Source organism: Phytophthora sojae, assembly GCF_000149755.1.
Source record: "Phytophthora sojae unplaced genomic scaffold PHYSOscaffold_1, whole genome shotgun sequence".
NCBI lineage: Eukaryota > Oomycota > Peronosporomycetes > Peronosporales > Peronosporaceae > Phytophthora > Phytophthora sojae.
This window is the reverse complement of record NW_009258115.1, coordinates 10383250-10399625: the sequence shown is the minus strand read 5'-3', so window position 1 is coordinate 10399625 and position 16376 is coordinate 10383250. Positions and strand designations below refer to the sequence as shown.

Here is a 16376-nt window from a genome sequence, read left to right as displayed (position 1 = left end):
AGGCAAACGTTTCGAGACGCCAAGAATATCAGAAATGGAACCGATGCAGAAACGGAACCCTTAACAAAATGATAGATCTGGTGCGAGAGATGAAGGCGAAGTACAGGCAGGTGAAGCATCGGAGGGGGCAGAGCAAGTTGGTGAAGACGGAGAGGTTGCTGAACACGGCGTAGGAAAACAGCGTGAAGAAGCTGTCGTGGTGCCACCACAGCTCCGCAACGCAACATCTCGTCGTAGCCACGTTTTGCACCATGCGGACGGCTCCGAAGGACATGGGTACAGGTCCAGACAGAGAAAGAGCGCAAATTCTCCCGTTACTGTCCAGCAGCATGACGAGGGTTTATCGAAATCCATCTCCGTGCCGATTCCGCTGTTTCCAGATGACATCGCAAGCGTCAAGGAAGGCAGCATGCTGACATGCCCTGTCGTTGACTTTTGTGTGTCGTGCTACACGCCAAAAACTGCAGGAGCGGTCTTCCCGATGTTGTCCATCACGTTCGTCGAGATCAACACCGTGTACACTTCCTCCGAAGATCGTCAGCCCGAGGCCATTACTGGAGCGGTTGACTGGTCTGCCTACAACTACTACTTGCTGCCTGTAGTAATGGATCGTCACTGAAGTCTGCTGGTGATCGAGCTCGGGGAAGGGAACACAAAGATATTTTACCACGTCAACTCCGCTCGCGGCTTCAACAATACGCATAGCCCGAAGTACTTGTTTTCTATGCTACGCTGGTTCTTCTGCATGGTCACCGCGAACAACCCTAATCAAGTCGACACGCGCTCGCTTGTGTATGAGACCAATCCACGCCAAGTCAATGCTATCGACTGCGGGATCTACATGCTTCACTACTTCTACAAAATCATGTGCCACCTTGACGCGAACCCGTCTCGGTCGTTGGCGGATGCACTGGAAGAGATGACGCGGGGCTCGTTCAACGTTATTAAGGCTTCCAGGTCGACTTGTTCCCTTCTGAAGCGCCTGACGAGGAGGAAACACCAGATTTCGCGCGACCAACTCGGCTGGAGTGGTACATGGTACCGGTAGCCGAGCTCAGCCGAGTTCACCAGCTTATCCGGACACCTTATCCGGCTCAGCCGAGCACAAGCGTCGCCGAGCTCCGCGAAAGGTCGGCCGAAATCCAAAACCGCCCACTTTCACTTGGTATTTGTATAGGGACTTAGGAACTATGGAGGCACCCCTTCAGGGCACCCGACAGAAAAAACAACCAACAGAGCAGAATTTTCTAGGCCTAAAGCACGTGTACACGATCCGGTAAGTCCCTGCACGGGGCCGGATTATGTCTACTGCCGGTACCCGAGAGGCAAAGTTTGTAGGGTACTCGGCTGGCAGCGCCAAGAGATAAGGTCGACCCGGGTTGGGCGTGTGTCTCGCCAAGCGCGAAGGAAAGTCTCGCCACTGCTGCGAGCCGGTGTTCCCGTACGTCCCGGGCACTGATTGCTGAGTCGGGTTGCCTTTGCTCTCGGCGACCTGTAAAAAGCGCTCTGTGCGCCGTCGTCCACCCTTTGGTGGAGGGCACAGGGTTGTGTGAACGGAGACCGTCGAACTCGGCGGTTCTCCGGAGGAGTGATCTTGGTTGGCAGGTCTCAGCGAGAGGCGAAACACCCGCTGTCCCGGTTGGGCCGAATCACTCGGGGGCAACCCGCCGCAGGCCAACAAGACCGACATGCTCGGCTATTGTTGTGTTTGTAGTCAAGTTACCCCAACTGACGTTTTTGTGCGTGTCGCTATACCACAAGTGCTGCCGCGACCCGGGATCCCCGGTTCATGAGTGAAGTGTTCCACAAGTTCTCGGAGATGATGCAATCAAAGGCGAGAGCGACGCTGAGTTACCAGCCACAAGCCAACGGTCCCAGCAAGAACGCTCAGTGAAGACCATGATCCAGACTGTGCATGTGTACGTGGAAGACCCTTTCCAAACCGACTGGGGTGACGTAGCTGAGAAGCTCGTCCATTTCATGAACAATTCGAGAGACTCAACTCGGCGAGAGACCCCGTACTACCCGGTACACGGATGGGACGCTCGGTCTACACTAAAGGCGATGACCGAGTCAGTCAGGCTCGACAGGAGCAACTCAGCTGACTCGTCTGGGGCAGCCGAAGGCGCAGGGAAGCAAACCGACAGAGCGAGATGGCTTTGAAGCTTGCAGCCGAGCTCCAGTTGAACGAGGAGCAACGGAGAGCGAAGGAACACAATGACGGACTCAGCCGAGTCGAGCAGAGAGCTGTCCCAGCCGGAGAGGAAGGGACGGATACCCCAGCGAACTCACCTGAGGGAGCAGCCAAGTCGACTGAGGAAGGTGACGAGATAGCCGAGTCGAGAAAGTCGCTATTCAAGGAAGGTGACCCAGTTTGGTTGTTCATGGAACGAGTCCGACCTGGGTTGACCAAGAAGTTGGCACATCGATGGCATGGACCATTCCGAGTGAAGAAGAAGGTGGAGGAGTTTGCTTACGAGCTCGAACTTCCGGACAAGAGCGGATACCGTTTCTACCCTGTGGTACATGTGTCACGTCTGAAGGCAGTCATGGGACTCGGCGAGCGACCGACAACAAGGCTGGTAGCCGATTTTGTAACGGGGTTACACGCACAAGTGGCTACAGTCACTTGTTACTCTAACAGATGCGATATCTGTTAGAGGTTTGAACACTTCCTCGACCTTGGTGTAAGGTACACCAATGGCTACATACATTTACGACCACCACGACGGGTGGTCCATACACATTTAGGATTCCTATTGGCTGAAAGCAGCATATTTTAGCCAATGAGTGACTTGCATGTTTGCAGAATCCTGCCAACCAGCCGTTGGCAGATTCCTATCTTAGAATATTACATTTAGAGGAAGTCAGAAACATAAAACAAAAATAGCAGTTCTCATCTTTTACCAAAACCGCTACTTGGAGTCTTTATCTTGTTTAAAGTATACTCGTGGATCTCGAGTATACTTAACTCAAGTAAAAGAAACCTACGCTTCCTCATACACGTGCGCATACGTGAAAGCCGTAGTAGTGAGCCAAGGTAGGCCCACTACAGATTTAGCCGAGTCGGATCGTCTCGACTTTGACGAGGAACTCCTTTCTGAGGATAGCTGGGAGTCTGACGAATCAACGAATGAGTACGAAGTCGAAGCCATCCTGGACGACGAGTTGTCGCTCTCTACGAGACCCTCCAGAATTCAGCGAAAGTTCAAGGTCAAGTGGGGCGAACGTGTCATGTGGTGGATCGTTGTTCAACTACTTCCGCCAGAAGAAATGTGAAAACCGCCTGCAACTGGTGCAAGGTGCAGACCAGGATTAAGGCTCTTGCACCACGATGACGAACCCGCCAACTCAGTGAAGACAGCAGGCTGAGTTGACACGAAGAAAAATTGCGTCAAACCTGCATACACTACATAAAATTCATACCGAAGAAATGGCGAGAATGATAGATGAACTCGTGCGTCATATAGCATATTATGGAGAAAGAGGAGCCTGCGAAAGAGCCGTGGACGCCTCAACGGTAGCTGCAGCCGCAGCAAGGAGGCCGATCGAGCCTCCGGTGCTCGTGGCCAGCCCAGCCGAGCCACCCACTGCCTCAGTGTCCTCTGCAGCTGAGTCCACCGAGCCCGATGTTGGAACAGCCGAGTCCGCTGAGCTCGAAGCAGGAATGGCCGAGTCAGCAGAAGTAGACACACCTAAATCGGTTGGAGATCGAGGCGATGCAGGGCCGAAGAGAGACGCTGTCGCAGAAGGACCGCACAGGTTAGGCGATCAGATCAGCAGAGACATTGGATCCACATCACCAGCGGCCCAGCCGAGTTCGTCAGCTTCACGACCTTGGAAGATGTGAATCCCAGCTCGGTTGAAGGGGACTGGAGCACTCGACGAAATCTGGAGAGGAGCCGGCTCGTCGAGATCCACGTCCACATCAATAGCATCCTCGACAATACGCGGGTCGACCCCAGCAGGAGCAAACACTATAAACGCCAAGTTACGGGTCCGGAATCAAGTGTTGTACGGGTGCGTCGCCGGGTCAGTCAGCCAACAAGGTCGCCAGGGCTCCGAGTTCTCCACGGACTCGGCTTCCGCACACCAGTTTCGGCCTGCAGGAATCCAAGCGAGATTGACCAGGGGATACAACGGACCGATGGCTCGAAGAAGAGCTCCGCATCGATTTCAGGGGCACTAAGACCGCCGAGAAGCCTCATCACTGTAGTGAACAGGTCGTCCGGCAGGATAGTCATGCGATTTCAGAGGGCATCGCTGCGACGCTTGCGAGCCAACGTGTACAGCACCCTCGTGTCTTACATCTCGGCTGCGGGAGCCCCATGTGAAAAGCCGGATGGAGCCCCATCAGCACACTCGACTCGACCATCCAGTGACACCGCTCGAACAGCGCCACGAAGAACTTGGTGGGACCCTCCTTGACACAAGCCGAGTTCGGAGCCTCCCCACGGATTTTCACGAACACTTCTGCGAGACGCTCCATCAAAGTCGCCGATTTCACCGAGTTCGCCAACCGGTGCTTGGCATCATCGAGGACTTGAGGAGAGAAGAATGGGAGCCTTGGGAAGCAGACGAAGAAGCCGCTGAGCCGGGTGATCCGGATGATAGACGTCCGCGAACGCTTTAATACCAGCGAGGGAACAGAGCGTAACCGGCACGCAGTCCTTCCCCAACGCGTCATCCACAGTTATCTTGGCTGTTTGATGGCTGAGTATAGCCTCCCAGCACCGCCAAGACCCGTAATGGACGAAGCGGACGTCACGCAGCTAAGCTAGCTGGGGAGTGATCCGGGCATCTCGGCCGACCACCTGACGAGCTCGAATGCGCAGCGGAGCGAACGAATAGCGTAAAGCTGCAGACAACTCAGGGAGAACGTGGGCGCCAGCATCATGCTCAGTCACGATAGGCACCGAAGGGGTTGAAGCTGGGCCAGCAGAAGTAGGTGACGGCAAAACAGCCGAGCTTGATGTGATACCAGAGCCCCCCCCCCCACCGAGTTGCTGGTCGACCTGGAAGCGGCAGAAACCCCGGCCGGGCCGCTGGCCGAGTCCCCAGTCAAACCTCTCTGACGCTTGGACGGGCGGGGGTCCTTAGCCGAGTCCGGAGACGCAGACCTCTTCGACTTCTTTGACCCTGCCGACTTGGACCTGGACTTCGCCTGTGACTTGTGTTTGTGCTTGTGTTTGTGTTTGTGCTTGAGCTTGCGCTTGCGCTTGCCCTTGCCGCTCTGCTACTTGGAACTCGGCTGTGAGTCTGAATCGCCCGAGTCACTGGAAGGGACACGAGGGGATTGACGAGCTGCCATTTAACTCTGAAGTTTCCCATGAGCGGAGGCGGAAGAGAGGGAGACTGTGGAGTACCGTTGAGATCATCCGAGTCGACTGAGCTGAGTTCGTCAGCCGACCCAGGGTCTTCCGCTGTGGACTCAGAATCCTCTGACACGGTCAGCGGGTGCGCCGATGTCCGCGGAGCATCCAGGTCAAGACCGAGTCGGATGAACCGGAAGACGAGCTGCGACGAGTTGAACGGATAACGACGTAATCCAGAGTCTCCAGCAAATCCAAGCAGTGCGCGTTCAACACTCGTGCGGTGGCAGCAGTCTGGCGTAGTGGACGGCCAGAAGGAGATGTCATCACAGCCAAGCTCATAGGAACGGTCGGCCGAGTCGACGCTGGAGATAAAGTACCCGGCAAGGACGTGACCACAGTCGAAGCAACTCCCGACGAACCATGACGACCCTGGTTCGGACTTGGGAACCGAGGTCGAGAACAAGCGAGGAGTCGGTGCGTTGGAGACCCAACAGCAGCCCGTGACACCTGGGAGACTGAACCACCAGAAGCCCGAGATGGGGTTACAGTCGAGCTTGGGGCAGCCGAGCTCGGCGCGCTCACGGCTGCCGACGTCGAGCTGAGGGCACCTCGCGAAGTTGAAGCCGAGTCCAACTGAGTTGCAACAGGAACCGAACCAGGAGACCGGCTAGAAACCGAAGCGGCCTCCGAAACATCAGCAGCCGAGCTCGAAGTAGTCATAGTCGGCTCAACACTCGCTGGCGGAGCAGCGGAGCGACTTACGTCTGTGGTCGGAGTTGAAGCCACAGCCGGACTAGGTGTGATGACCGCACTCTTGGCGACGACCGAACTAGGCGTAGTACTGGTAGGAGGCACCCATCGAACACAGGTCGGCAGCGGAGTCGAGACGGAAAGCGAGAGAGCCGAGTTTAGCGTGGCCAAAGAAGAATCCAGCGAACTTGACGACACAGAGATGGAAACTCGGCTCAGCGCCAGACGAAGACGATGAAACACCAGACGCCTGGCTGGGGGATGCATGCTCGAAGAGGCGACGATACCTGGAACGGCAGAGCCGGAAGTCGGCGCAGGCGTACGATCCGGAGAGGAAGGATACGGGACCAGTCTGACGAGCGGTCCACTCGTCGCTGGCTGGACTAACCGACTCCACAGGAAACTCGGCGGATTTGGGAACCTCGCTGAACTCGAAGGAGAGGTCGCCCTCTAGTGAGTGAACGTCGTCACCAGCAGGCACGTCCTCAACTGTGAGACCGGCCAAATTCAAGCCAGACTGGAGTGATAAGTCACAAACTGGAGAAGTCTCTTGGGCTGCTTCGTTGAGCCGAGCAGATGCATCTGCGTGACCAGTTTCGCCAGGCAGTGGGCACGCGTACGGCTGCATTAGAGGCTTCTGAGGCTTGCGTCGAGGACCAGCGGCGGTCGCCGACTTCGGGTTTGAATAGCGACGCAATTTTTCGGCTGGCGTCAACATATCCAGCCGAGCTCGTCGGAGCTGCTCGACCGACTTGCTGCAACGGAATCGCGACGTGACAACAGGGGCAACGACAGCCGGAGTAGCCGCAGAACCGGTAGACCCTTGAAGCTCGGGCTCAGTCAGTCGAGTCGATTACCCGAGGAAAGAGCCAGCCGAGCTCACGGCCACTGGCGGGGTAGTAGCTGCGCCGTCCGCTCGGGGGTGGGTGATCAGCTCGACCCGACGAGTCTCACCAGCCGGGATATCCATCACCTCAGGGAAACGCTGAGTCAAAAATCGGCATAAACGAGCATTGAGCTGCAGGTCAGCTGGGTTCATACCAGGCACACCCAGACCAGCCGCAGCCGCTACGGCCATGTGGGGGTCGTGCATGGGTAGCACGCCATTCCGAGAGATGATCCGCTTCTGCCGAAGGATTACCTCACGTTGGTGCTTGATGACAGCTTTGGCGTTGCGGATTGTTGAGCCGACTCTTGCAGCTGCTCGAAATGCTTGGTTGAGACAGCCTGAAGCGCAGCATACTCGGCATCGCGAGCAGAGAGCAGCTGAGTTAAGCTCTCAATCTCCGAATTACGCTCCTTTATCTCCTTGCTGAGCACTTGGGCGCGGGCAAAAGCTGACTGGACCGTAGCATCTTGGGAGTCGCGAGCCGACTTCAAGGAAGCCTCAGACTCAGCCAACGCCTTCTGGAAGCTGGTCAGGAGAGGAGACGACTTCTGGGACTCAGCTTTCCACCGGTCACGCTCCTCCTCAGCGGGCTTGAACCGTTCCTCGAGGTCAGCCTTCGCAGCCACCAGCGAATCCAACCGCCGAGTCAAGTCAGCGTTGATGGTCTTGGCCGATTTCAGCTCGACCCTCTGCGCAGCGGAGTCACCGACGTGACTTTGGGGTTGATACTGACCACGAAGCACACAAGTTCGCTGACCGAGGTTGCCTCAAGAGCAGCTCGGCGGACCTCTCTGTCAGCTCCCGGTGCTGGCCGAGTGATCACGAAGGACAGCAACCGAGCCATGTCCGTGTTCTCGATGCGACGTTGCTCAGACTGTTCATGGATCAACGCAGCGAGAGAGCCAAGACTCACCGACCCAGCCGAGTCCGACCGACCGGAGCCGGCGGCGCCCGAAGTGGTGTCATCACGCGGACTCGGCGAGCGGCGAGGATAAGTGCGAAACGCTGACTCGGACTCCCGGTCGAACCCACGGGAAGTTGTCAGATCGATGACAGGGTGCCCTGCCCATCACCGACCCCGTGAGCCCGGGACGCCGAGTCGGCCAACTCAGCGGACCCCTCCTCATCTCGCACGGGAAGACGTGAAATGTGCGAAATCGCTACCGAAGCCTGCGAAGTCCACCAGAAGAAGAGTCAGCAGCAGAAACGAATGAAGCAGTCGGAGATGAAGGGCGTACCGGAGGAGCGGCAGGAGCGTCTGACGACGACATAGCGTGGGGACTTGTTCGCTGCCGTTGGAGTTTTGGCCGAGATTTGACTCAACTGACTCGAAGAGTGATGGTCAGGTCCCTCACCAACTCGGCTCGGAACATGACCGGGGCAGTTGGGGTGTAGGAAACACCAGATTTCGTGCGACCAACTCGGCTGGAGTGGTACATGGTACCGGTAGCCGAGCTCAGCCGAATTCACTGAAGTGCTGTTCCAGTCGAGCTTGCCCACCATCTTCCCAACCAAGCTGGTCTAACAGAGTTGGAGACATGCCGAAGTCAAGGTCCGTTGACCACTGAACCCAGCTCGGCCCGTTCAGGACAACTCGACTGGAGCACCAAACGCATCAGGATCGCCTTGTTCGTCTATAAAATGACACAGCAGCTGTGAGAGCTAACTCAACGCACCAAAGTGAGTGGGGCAAACACTTACCAGGCTAGTTGAGTCGATCAAGCGGAGGCTGTGTTCAACTTCAGCCGAGTTAAAGGTCAGTAAATAGCAGCTAGGCGTCAGGACAGCCGAGTTCGGACATAGTCAAGTTCAACTTGCTGCTGTACTTCTCGCCAATAAGCTCAGCTGGGTTGGATTTCGAGCTCAGCGCGGCCCGATCGGGGAAGCGTTTCTTGACCCGCCCAATCCCCGGTGCCTTGTAGCATGCCAAGACAACTATCAGGGTCCACTCGACGCACCGAAAAGAGAGGCACGTGCTTACCTGGTCAGCCGAGCCACTAGCAGCATCCATGGCTGCTCATTTTGACGGAGACAGCGATGCTCGGCTTCGTCGGTATTGCAGCCAATCGAGCACTTCCCCGACACCTGCATCACCTACTCGCTTTGCTGCGGCAGGCCCAACATCACCGCTAGTACTCCAAGCTTCGACAGGGGCACCAGCTGACTTCGTATGGTTCAGTTACTGCTACCGGCTGTCACGCCGAGACGACCATCCAGGCTGATTCGCTGCTGAAGTGATTCGACGACGGGGTTTGGTGCGAGCGATAGGGGCACCTACATGTGTACAGACCCATGAGGCGCGGAGTCCACGCATCAGACAAGGCCTATACCAAAGATCAAGCCTCAAGCAAGTCTCACCTTCACGGAACGACGGCGTCGAGCTGGCGGTGCGGGCGTTTCTGGCCACTCGAATTCGGGTAATGTGAAGTCAGAGTGTTAGCGACAGATCTGATTGGACGAAATCAAGCGTGAGACACATCCTGTTGGCCAGGCTACTCACCACTACGGCTCGTAGCATGTTCGGGGCAGTTGTGGTGTAGGGAACATCAAGTTTTGTGTCACACTCCAAGGCCGCAGTGGAACAACGTACCAGGAGACAAGTTCTACTCGGCGGGATGACCATCCGCCGAGCTCAGTGGGCAAGAATGCGCAGATGGACCGCTGAACTCGGCTGATGGTGTCAGAAACTCAAGACACACCGGCCCCGACCTGGTGACACGTGGCAGACCCAGTGATGAAGACCCAGCCGAGTTCAGGAAGGCACTGGACACGCTCAGCCGAGATCATGGGGAGTTCAAGCCGCCGAGCTCGGCTAAACGGCACCACGTACCATCCAGATACGGTAATCGGGTTCAATTGAGTCCGGGAGTCGCCCAGTCGAGTCCAAGGGTCGCTCAGCCGAGTTCGCCAGGTTATCCGGACACGCCGTATCCGGCTCAGCCGAGCACAAGCGTCGCCGAGCTCCGCGAAAGGTCGGCCGAAATCCAAAACCGCCCACTTTCACTTGGTATTTGTATAGGGACTTAGGAACTATGGAGGCACCCCTTCAGGGCACCCGACAGAGATAACAACCAACAGAGCAGAATTTTCTAGGCCTAAAGCACGTGTACACGATCCGGTAAGTCCCTGCACGGGGCCGGATTATGTCTGCTGCCGGTACCCGAGAGGCATAGTTTGTAGGGTACTCGGCTGGCAGCGCCAAGAGATAAGGTCGACCCGGGTTGGGCGTGTATCTCGCCAAGCGCGAAGGAAAGTCTCGCCACTGCTGCGAGCCGGTGTTCCCGTACGTCCCGGGCACTGATTGCTGAGTCGGGTTGCCTTTGCTCTCGGCGACCCGTAAAGCCCGCGAGGGCCGTCGTCCACCCTTTGGTGGAGGGCACAGGGTTGTGTGAACGGAGACCGTCGAACTCGGCGGTTCTCCGGAGGAGTGATCTTGGTTGGCAGGTCTCAGCGAGAGGCGAGACACCCGCTGTCCCGGTTGGGCCGAATCACTCGGGGGCAACCCGCCGCAGGCCAACAAGACCGACATGCTCGGCTATTGTTGTGTTTGTAGTCAAGTTACCCCAACTGACGTTTTTGTGCGTGTCGCTATACCACAACCGCCTAATATGTGCAAGTTGGCTGAATTCTATATACACGTAAAGGTTTTAGCAATACATGTCCTCTGTGCTCTTAAAACAAGCGCCTTCGCCCGCTTCTCCACTTTGTGGCAAACCAACGTCTCGGCTTCGCCACCAACTTGAAGGGCGTCATGGCCACCTGCACGTGCTGCACCAGCAGCTTCGCTGGGCTCCAGCTCCGCGAACATCTCCGTCGAAGCACTGCCCAGTCGTGGTTGGCTCGGGGGTAACGGGCTCAGCAGTCGTACGCGAAGGCGTCACGGGCTCAGCCGACTCCTGCTCCGGTAACTCCGCCGACTCTGTCTCCGCCAACTCCGCCGACTCCAGCTCCGCCGACGCCAGCGCTGCCTCCGGCTTCAAGGCCGATGTCAACAACTGGCGTCACTCTAGTGACTGGCAATCTTTCACAGATTTCGGCCTGGTCGGCTGACTCGTTTTGGCCAATGGGCTCCTACGTATCATTAGATCAGGTTTTGATGGTGCACTCTGTTGAATTTTGACGGCGCCCGTTCTTAATTTTGATACCGCCCTTTTCACTCTTAGTAGCCGATTGTGCCCAGATTTGGCCATTGCTGAAACATAATCGTGGTAGTACAGTAAGTTTCCCGGTAAGTTCGATTTGTTCTTAATAGCGCGGTGATAAGCGTGAAAGCAGTTGCGCGATGAGTTCATGCAGAAGACTTTTTGGCATACCTCACATTTCCAGTCGGTTTTGTTTCCAGGGCCTGACACTGCGATCGAGTTGTATTCGCTGGCACGGGCATTGTAATGGGCCTACTTTGGTTCACTCCTTTAGCTTACATGTGTGCGCCCGTGTGTGAGGAAGCGTAGCTTAGTTTATACTAGAATTAATTATACTCGGGCCTCCGAGTATAGATTAATCTAAATAAACGATCCAAATAATGTTTTTGGGTTGTATGCTTTGACTCCCCCTAAATGTAATATTCTAAACTAGGTATCTGCCAACGGCTGGTTGGAAGGATTCCGCTAACATGCAAATCGCTCATTGGCTAAAAGATGCTGCTTTCAGCCAATAGGAACCCTAAATGTGTATGAACCACCCGTCGTGGTGGTCCCAAATGTATGTAGCCATTGGTGTACCTTACACCAAGGTCGAGAAAGTCTTTCGAACCTCTAACATACGTCGTGTCTGTTAGAGTAACAAGTGACTGTAGCCACTTGTGCGTGTAACCCCGTTACACGCTGCCTCTTATGCTACGTAACTTACCACGTTATTGAAGGAAGGCTTGCCCGCATCATGATACGTACATTGCAACCTGACAGTACGAAAACTCCTACAATATTTCCCTCCTGACACTATTCCTTACAAGTAGCTGTAGCCACTTGTGCGTGTAACCCCGTTATACCATCCCCCCGTCAAGGTTAGACGCGCCGAGTCACGGCACGTCAATCAGGAAATTGACCACTCGTCAATTCTTCACGTTGGGAGAAAGAAAACTCGAGCTCATTCCGCAATGAGCTCGCCGAAGAAGACCGCCGCTGCAGCAGAGGGGGAGACCTCCGCCGGGACAGGGACTCTATCTGTCCCCGAGTACTTCGAGCGTCATGGAGCAAAGCGTGACGCCCCAGCTGCCAAGGCTGCGGCGGGGACATCCAGCCGGAGATTGTCCTCGAAGGATCCTCTTTAGTCAACGACGCCGTTGACTACGGGAACGGCGACGTGGAGATGGAAGAGGGCGAGACCTAGTCAAGCAGGCGCAAGGAGTCTATCGACAGCGATAGTCTCGACCCACATGCCGGGTCGAAACGCCCTCGTGAAGGAGACGACTCGGACGCTTCGAGTTCGAAGCGTTCGCGCGGCGAGAGCGACACTCCGTTCTCTGCTGCTGGGGCTTTAAGTTCCCCGCGTGATGTGGCGTCTTCAAGCTCTCCTCGCGCAGCTCAGGCACGGCGCGATCCGTGGAGATCGCAGATCGTGTGGGCAACACCGTGCCTCCAAATGAAATCCCGCTGTACGTATGCAGCTGCATCCACGACGATGCTGTGGCGGAGGAGCAGCACTTTTATCCGTTAACGAATCAAAGGCGCGATTACTACATCGGGCTCTCCCACGAGCTCCGGTACTTTTCCAGCAAGAAGGCCTCTTCTCGCAGCAAAGTGCCTGAGTGACAGGCACTTTGTCAAAGTAGGAATGTTTTTGTTGAGAACTTCAACAAGAAACCGGCTGCTTACCGCGAGCGGGTTAAGCATGCCCGTGAACGCTTCGAGACGTTTTCGACACGTGGGCAGCTGGAGCAGCTCCACAGATCCTCTGTGGACGCTGGTATTCCATGCGCTGTGCCTTCCGGGTGCGGCGCGCTTGAGCGACCGCGACTTAAACGGGTACACGACGATTCGTGTACCTGCGAGTCTCAAGGATCTCCGTGCCAAGTTCCTGGCAAGCGCGGGATGCGACGCTCGTGGGACTTCGGGCGCTGCAGGTAACTACAGCGCTCGCACTACCTTCACGCCGGAAGTGCGTGGTGAGCTTTGTACGCCCTCACCATTTCCGGAACGTCCTGCAGCAGGACGTCCCGCGGCTCTCATGTATCTTGGTGGGGCGGAAACCCTCTTCAACGAATACGATAACGAACCGGCTGCCGGTTCGTTTTCGGGATACTATGGTTCATAATACGCTCAACAATCCAGCGTGTTGAGCCGCGGGCGTCACGGATCGGTGGCGGCGGTGGGAGCACGCCCCAGGTATGGTCAACCTGGGGTTGACCTTGGCCGACCGACTCTCGAGGAGCGGGTTGCTGCAGTGGAGTAGCATCAGAGCCTCGAGTTCACCGCTCTGAAGCAGGAGATGGCAATCCTGAGGGCTCAAGTCGCTCTGGGTTCGCAGACCACGTCGGACATCTCCGTCAACGTTGGGGGTCGCGCCGCGAGCTTGGTCCAGCGCGTTCACGCGCTGGAGCAGAGGTTTGCTCCCGCCGGGCTTCTGCTTCGGGCCAGGCGAGCTAGGTGGCTCGTGCTGCCGGTATGGCTTCAGCCGCCCGACGTAAAAGGTTGGATGGAGGCGCATGCTAGATGAAACATCTAGCGTGTAGGCGTTGCCATGACGTGCCAACCCCGTGAACGGCCCGATTTAGCGCGGAGCCAGTTTGCTCGCCCCGAAGTCGGAAACGGCATGACTAGGCAGGTTTTGAGTAGCTAACAAAACCAATGAACCTTATTGAATTCATTTGTGACACCCCTGCCAACGTTGTCTGCGTTCAGCTTCTGTCAATCAACAGAAGCTGCAGTAGCATATTGGACAAACCGAATGACGGCTTGTCTGCGCTGCACGAAGTTGATTGCGTCCGAGCTGAACGAGTTCAGCTCGATTCCAGCAGTAGGCCCGGCCTCTGCGTTCGTTTTCGCGGTCTCTTTGCCCTGCACAGACGCGTGTTTCTTGTTCTTCTTGCGCGTAGTCGCGGCTGACACTGTGCAAGTGTCAGCGGCATTCGGCGGCTGCTGCGTTGCAGTCGTAGATCCTCCCCCACTTAAGGAAGGAGCCACCATCCCGAGTAGACTCGGGAGGCGTGGGTGCCTTATGGCATTCACGTAGAACGGTGTATGCCCGGTCGAGGCATGTACCGAGCTGTTGATGGCGAACTCCGCCATCGGCAGGCACTCGCTCCAGTGTTGGAACGAGTGAGCGTAGCTCTTAAGCACGTCTACGAGCACGCGGTTCACGCGCTCGGTCTGCCCGTCCGTCTGCGGATGGTCCGCAGTCGACATCGAAAGTTGACTTCCAAGACGTGTAAACACTTCTTGCCAAAGGTGTGCAGCGAAGCGCGGGTCTCGATCCGACACAATGTCGATCGGCATGCCATGGTGTTTGAACACCATGTCAACGAACAGACGCGCCGTCTGTTTCGCAGTCACTTCAGCGGGTACCGCAGCAAGATGTACCATCTTGCTGAAGCGGTCAACAAAGACCACAACGCCCGTGTTCCCCTGGCTGTCCGGGGGAAGGCCGAACACGAATTCCAAAGACATGGACTGCCAACACTCCGACGGAGTCGGCAGTGACTGCAAGGGAGCCTGCGCGAAGGGCGCAGGCTTTACACGTTGACAAACATCGCAACCACGGACGTACTTGCGCACCCATTTATACTGGTGGGCCCAGTAGAAATCCCGCGTGAGGTGAAGGTATGTCTTCTCACGGCCCGGATGCCCCGCAGTCGGTGCATCGTGATACTCACACATGATCCTGAGTCGCAGGTCATGGTCATTGGGCACGACAACGCGGTCCGCGTTGTCGTCGACTGCACTGTAGAGTAATAACCCGTCGTGCACCCGGTAACGGTGTGCACGAGCACGAAGATGCTTCGGCAGCTTCTGACGAGCTTTGTCAGAAGGCGCTGAGCAGTAGGCCAGCAAGAGCTTTGCGTCCGCGTCGTGCGCGAACGCGACCTTCACGTCGCCCAATGGTGACGACGTTGTGGCTCTCGATCGCATGGTGCCAATGGTATTGACGGCGGTATCAGTCGTGGCGTAGTCAGGTCGACGCGATAGCACGTCGGCCACCACATTGAGTCTTACGGGTTTGTATTTAACCCGGAAGTTATACTATGCGAAGAATGAGAGTCATCTCGCCATCCATTGCGAGATGTGCGGCAACTTCACAGCCGTCCGCAGTGACGCGTGGTCCGTATAGCCACGAACGGTTTGCTTCCGAGTAGATACACTCAGAACTTCGCGAGTGCGTACTTCATGGCAAGGTGCTCCTTGTCATGCACCGGGTAGTTGCGCTCAGCTGGCTTCAGCTGACGCGATTGGTAGTAGACGACACGATCACGGCCCTCGTGATCGTGCTGCATCAACGCACATCCGATTGTGAAGTCGGATGCGTCACACACAACGTGGAATGGGCGATCTTGGTCGGCCACCGCCAAGATCGGCGCCTCCGTCAAGCCCTGCTTAACTGCATCGCAGGCTTGCTGACACTCAACAGTCCAATTCCGCTCGGCGTCCTTCTTCAGGAACTGTGACAGCGGGCGTATCATGCCCGCGTAGTCCTTCACGTACTTGCACAAGTACGTGGCCAAGCCAAGGAACCACCGCAGTTCCTTGACGTTCGACGGCGTCGGCCACTCATTGATCACTCTGACCTTTTCAGGGTCAGGGTGGACACCGTTCTTCCCAACGAGACACCCGAGCACGGGTATCTCGCTCGCCCCGAAGATGCACTTCTTCAGGTTCGCATAGAGCTTGTGCTTGCGCATGAGCGCAAGCAGCTTCCGGAGATGCGCCTTGTGCATCTCAACATCGCTTATCCCGTCCGCAGCCCGGCTGTGGACGAACACATCGTCGAAGTAGCTCGGTGCGAAGTCGCGCACCGAGCGCAACAAGTGCGTCACGCACCTGTTGAAGGTCGCAGGGGCGTTCTTCAGACCCTGCGGCATCACTAGCCACTCCCAGAGCATGCCGCTCGGCGTGCTCACTGCCGTGAGAGGGATATCGCTCTCACGCATGAGGATCTGATAGAACCCATCGCACAGATCAAGAGCACTGTAGATAGTGCTCCTGGCCATCGAATCGATGATAACATCTTTTCGAGGTGTCGGCGTCTGCGCCGATATCGTCGCATCGTTCAGCTTGTTATACGCATGAACGATGCGCCAGCCGCCCTGTGGCTTCTTGACACAGAACGTCGGAGCACTGTGCGGGGATTTCGATTCCCGCACTTGTCCAGCTTTGCGACGACTTTCGAAGAAGTCGGCGATCGCTTTGACCTGCTCTAGCGGCAGTGGCCACTGCCGCGTGACACAGTACTTCGTGCCCGGCACGAGATCAATCTCGTGCTGGATGCCC

General features: G+C 56.5%; 5 protein-coding genes across 5 annotated transcripts; 4 read left to right on the top strand and 1 right to left on the bottom strand.

Annotated features, from left to right (window-relative positions):
• Window positions 1-68: 68 nt before the first annotated feature.
• PHYSODRAFT_294743 (hypothetical protein) lies at window positions 69-619 on the top strand (the record flags this gene model as incomplete). The annotated part of the gene is made up of 2 exons (XM_009518705.1): window positions 69-80; window positions 107-619. The coding sequence occupies 2 exons, from the start codon at window positions 69-71 to the stop codon at window positions 617-619; spliced, it is 525 nt and encodes a 174-aa protein (XP_009517000.1).
• A 168-nt stretch (window positions 620-787) lies between these two features.
• Window positions 788-973, top strand: PHYSODRAFT_420157 (hypothetical protein; the record flags this gene model as incomplete). Its single annotated transcript, XM_009518704.1, has 1 exon — window positions 788-973. A coding segment is annotated over one exon (186 nt), but the record flags the coding sequence as incomplete, so codon positions are not given.
• Window positions 974-3474: 2501 nt separating this feature from the next.
• Window positions 3475-8225, bottom strand: PHYSODRAFT_323209 (hypothetical protein; the record flags this gene model as incomplete). The annotated part of the gene is made up of 13 exons (XM_009518703.1): window positions 3475-3740; window positions 3804-3977; window positions 4309-4627; window positions 5000-5236; window positions 5302-5913; window positions 5991-6108; window positions 6146-6820; window positions 6923-7258; window positions 7309-7643; window positions 7688-7828; window positions 7868-7969; window positions 8032-8124; window positions 8193-8225. The coding sequence occupies 13 exons, from the start codon at window positions 8223-8225 to the stop codon at window positions 3475-3477; spliced, it is 3441 nt and encodes a 1146-aa protein (XP_009516998.1).
• Window positions 8226-10611: 2386 nt separating this feature from the next.
• On the top strand, window positions 10612-11004 carry PHYSODRAFT_294742 (hypothetical protein; the record flags this gene model as incomplete). The annotated part of the gene is made up of 1 exon (XM_009518702.1): window positions 10612-11004. One exon carries the CDS (start codon window positions 10612-10614, stop codon window positions 11002-11004), a length of 393 nt encoding a protein of 130 aa, XP_009516997.1.
• Window positions 11005-12049: 1045 nt separating this feature from the next.
• Window positions 12050-13608, top strand: PHYSODRAFT_323208 (hypothetical protein; the record flags this gene model as incomplete). The annotated part of the gene is made up of 5 exons (XM_009518701.1): window positions 12050-12201; window positions 12291-12447; window positions 12501-12700; window positions 12774-13050; window positions 13345-13608. The coding sequence occupies 5 exons, from the start codon at window positions 12050-12052 to the stop codon at window positions 13606-13608; spliced, it is 1050 nt and encodes a 349-aa protein (XP_009516996.1).
• Window positions 13609-16376: the final 2768 nt, after the last annotated feature.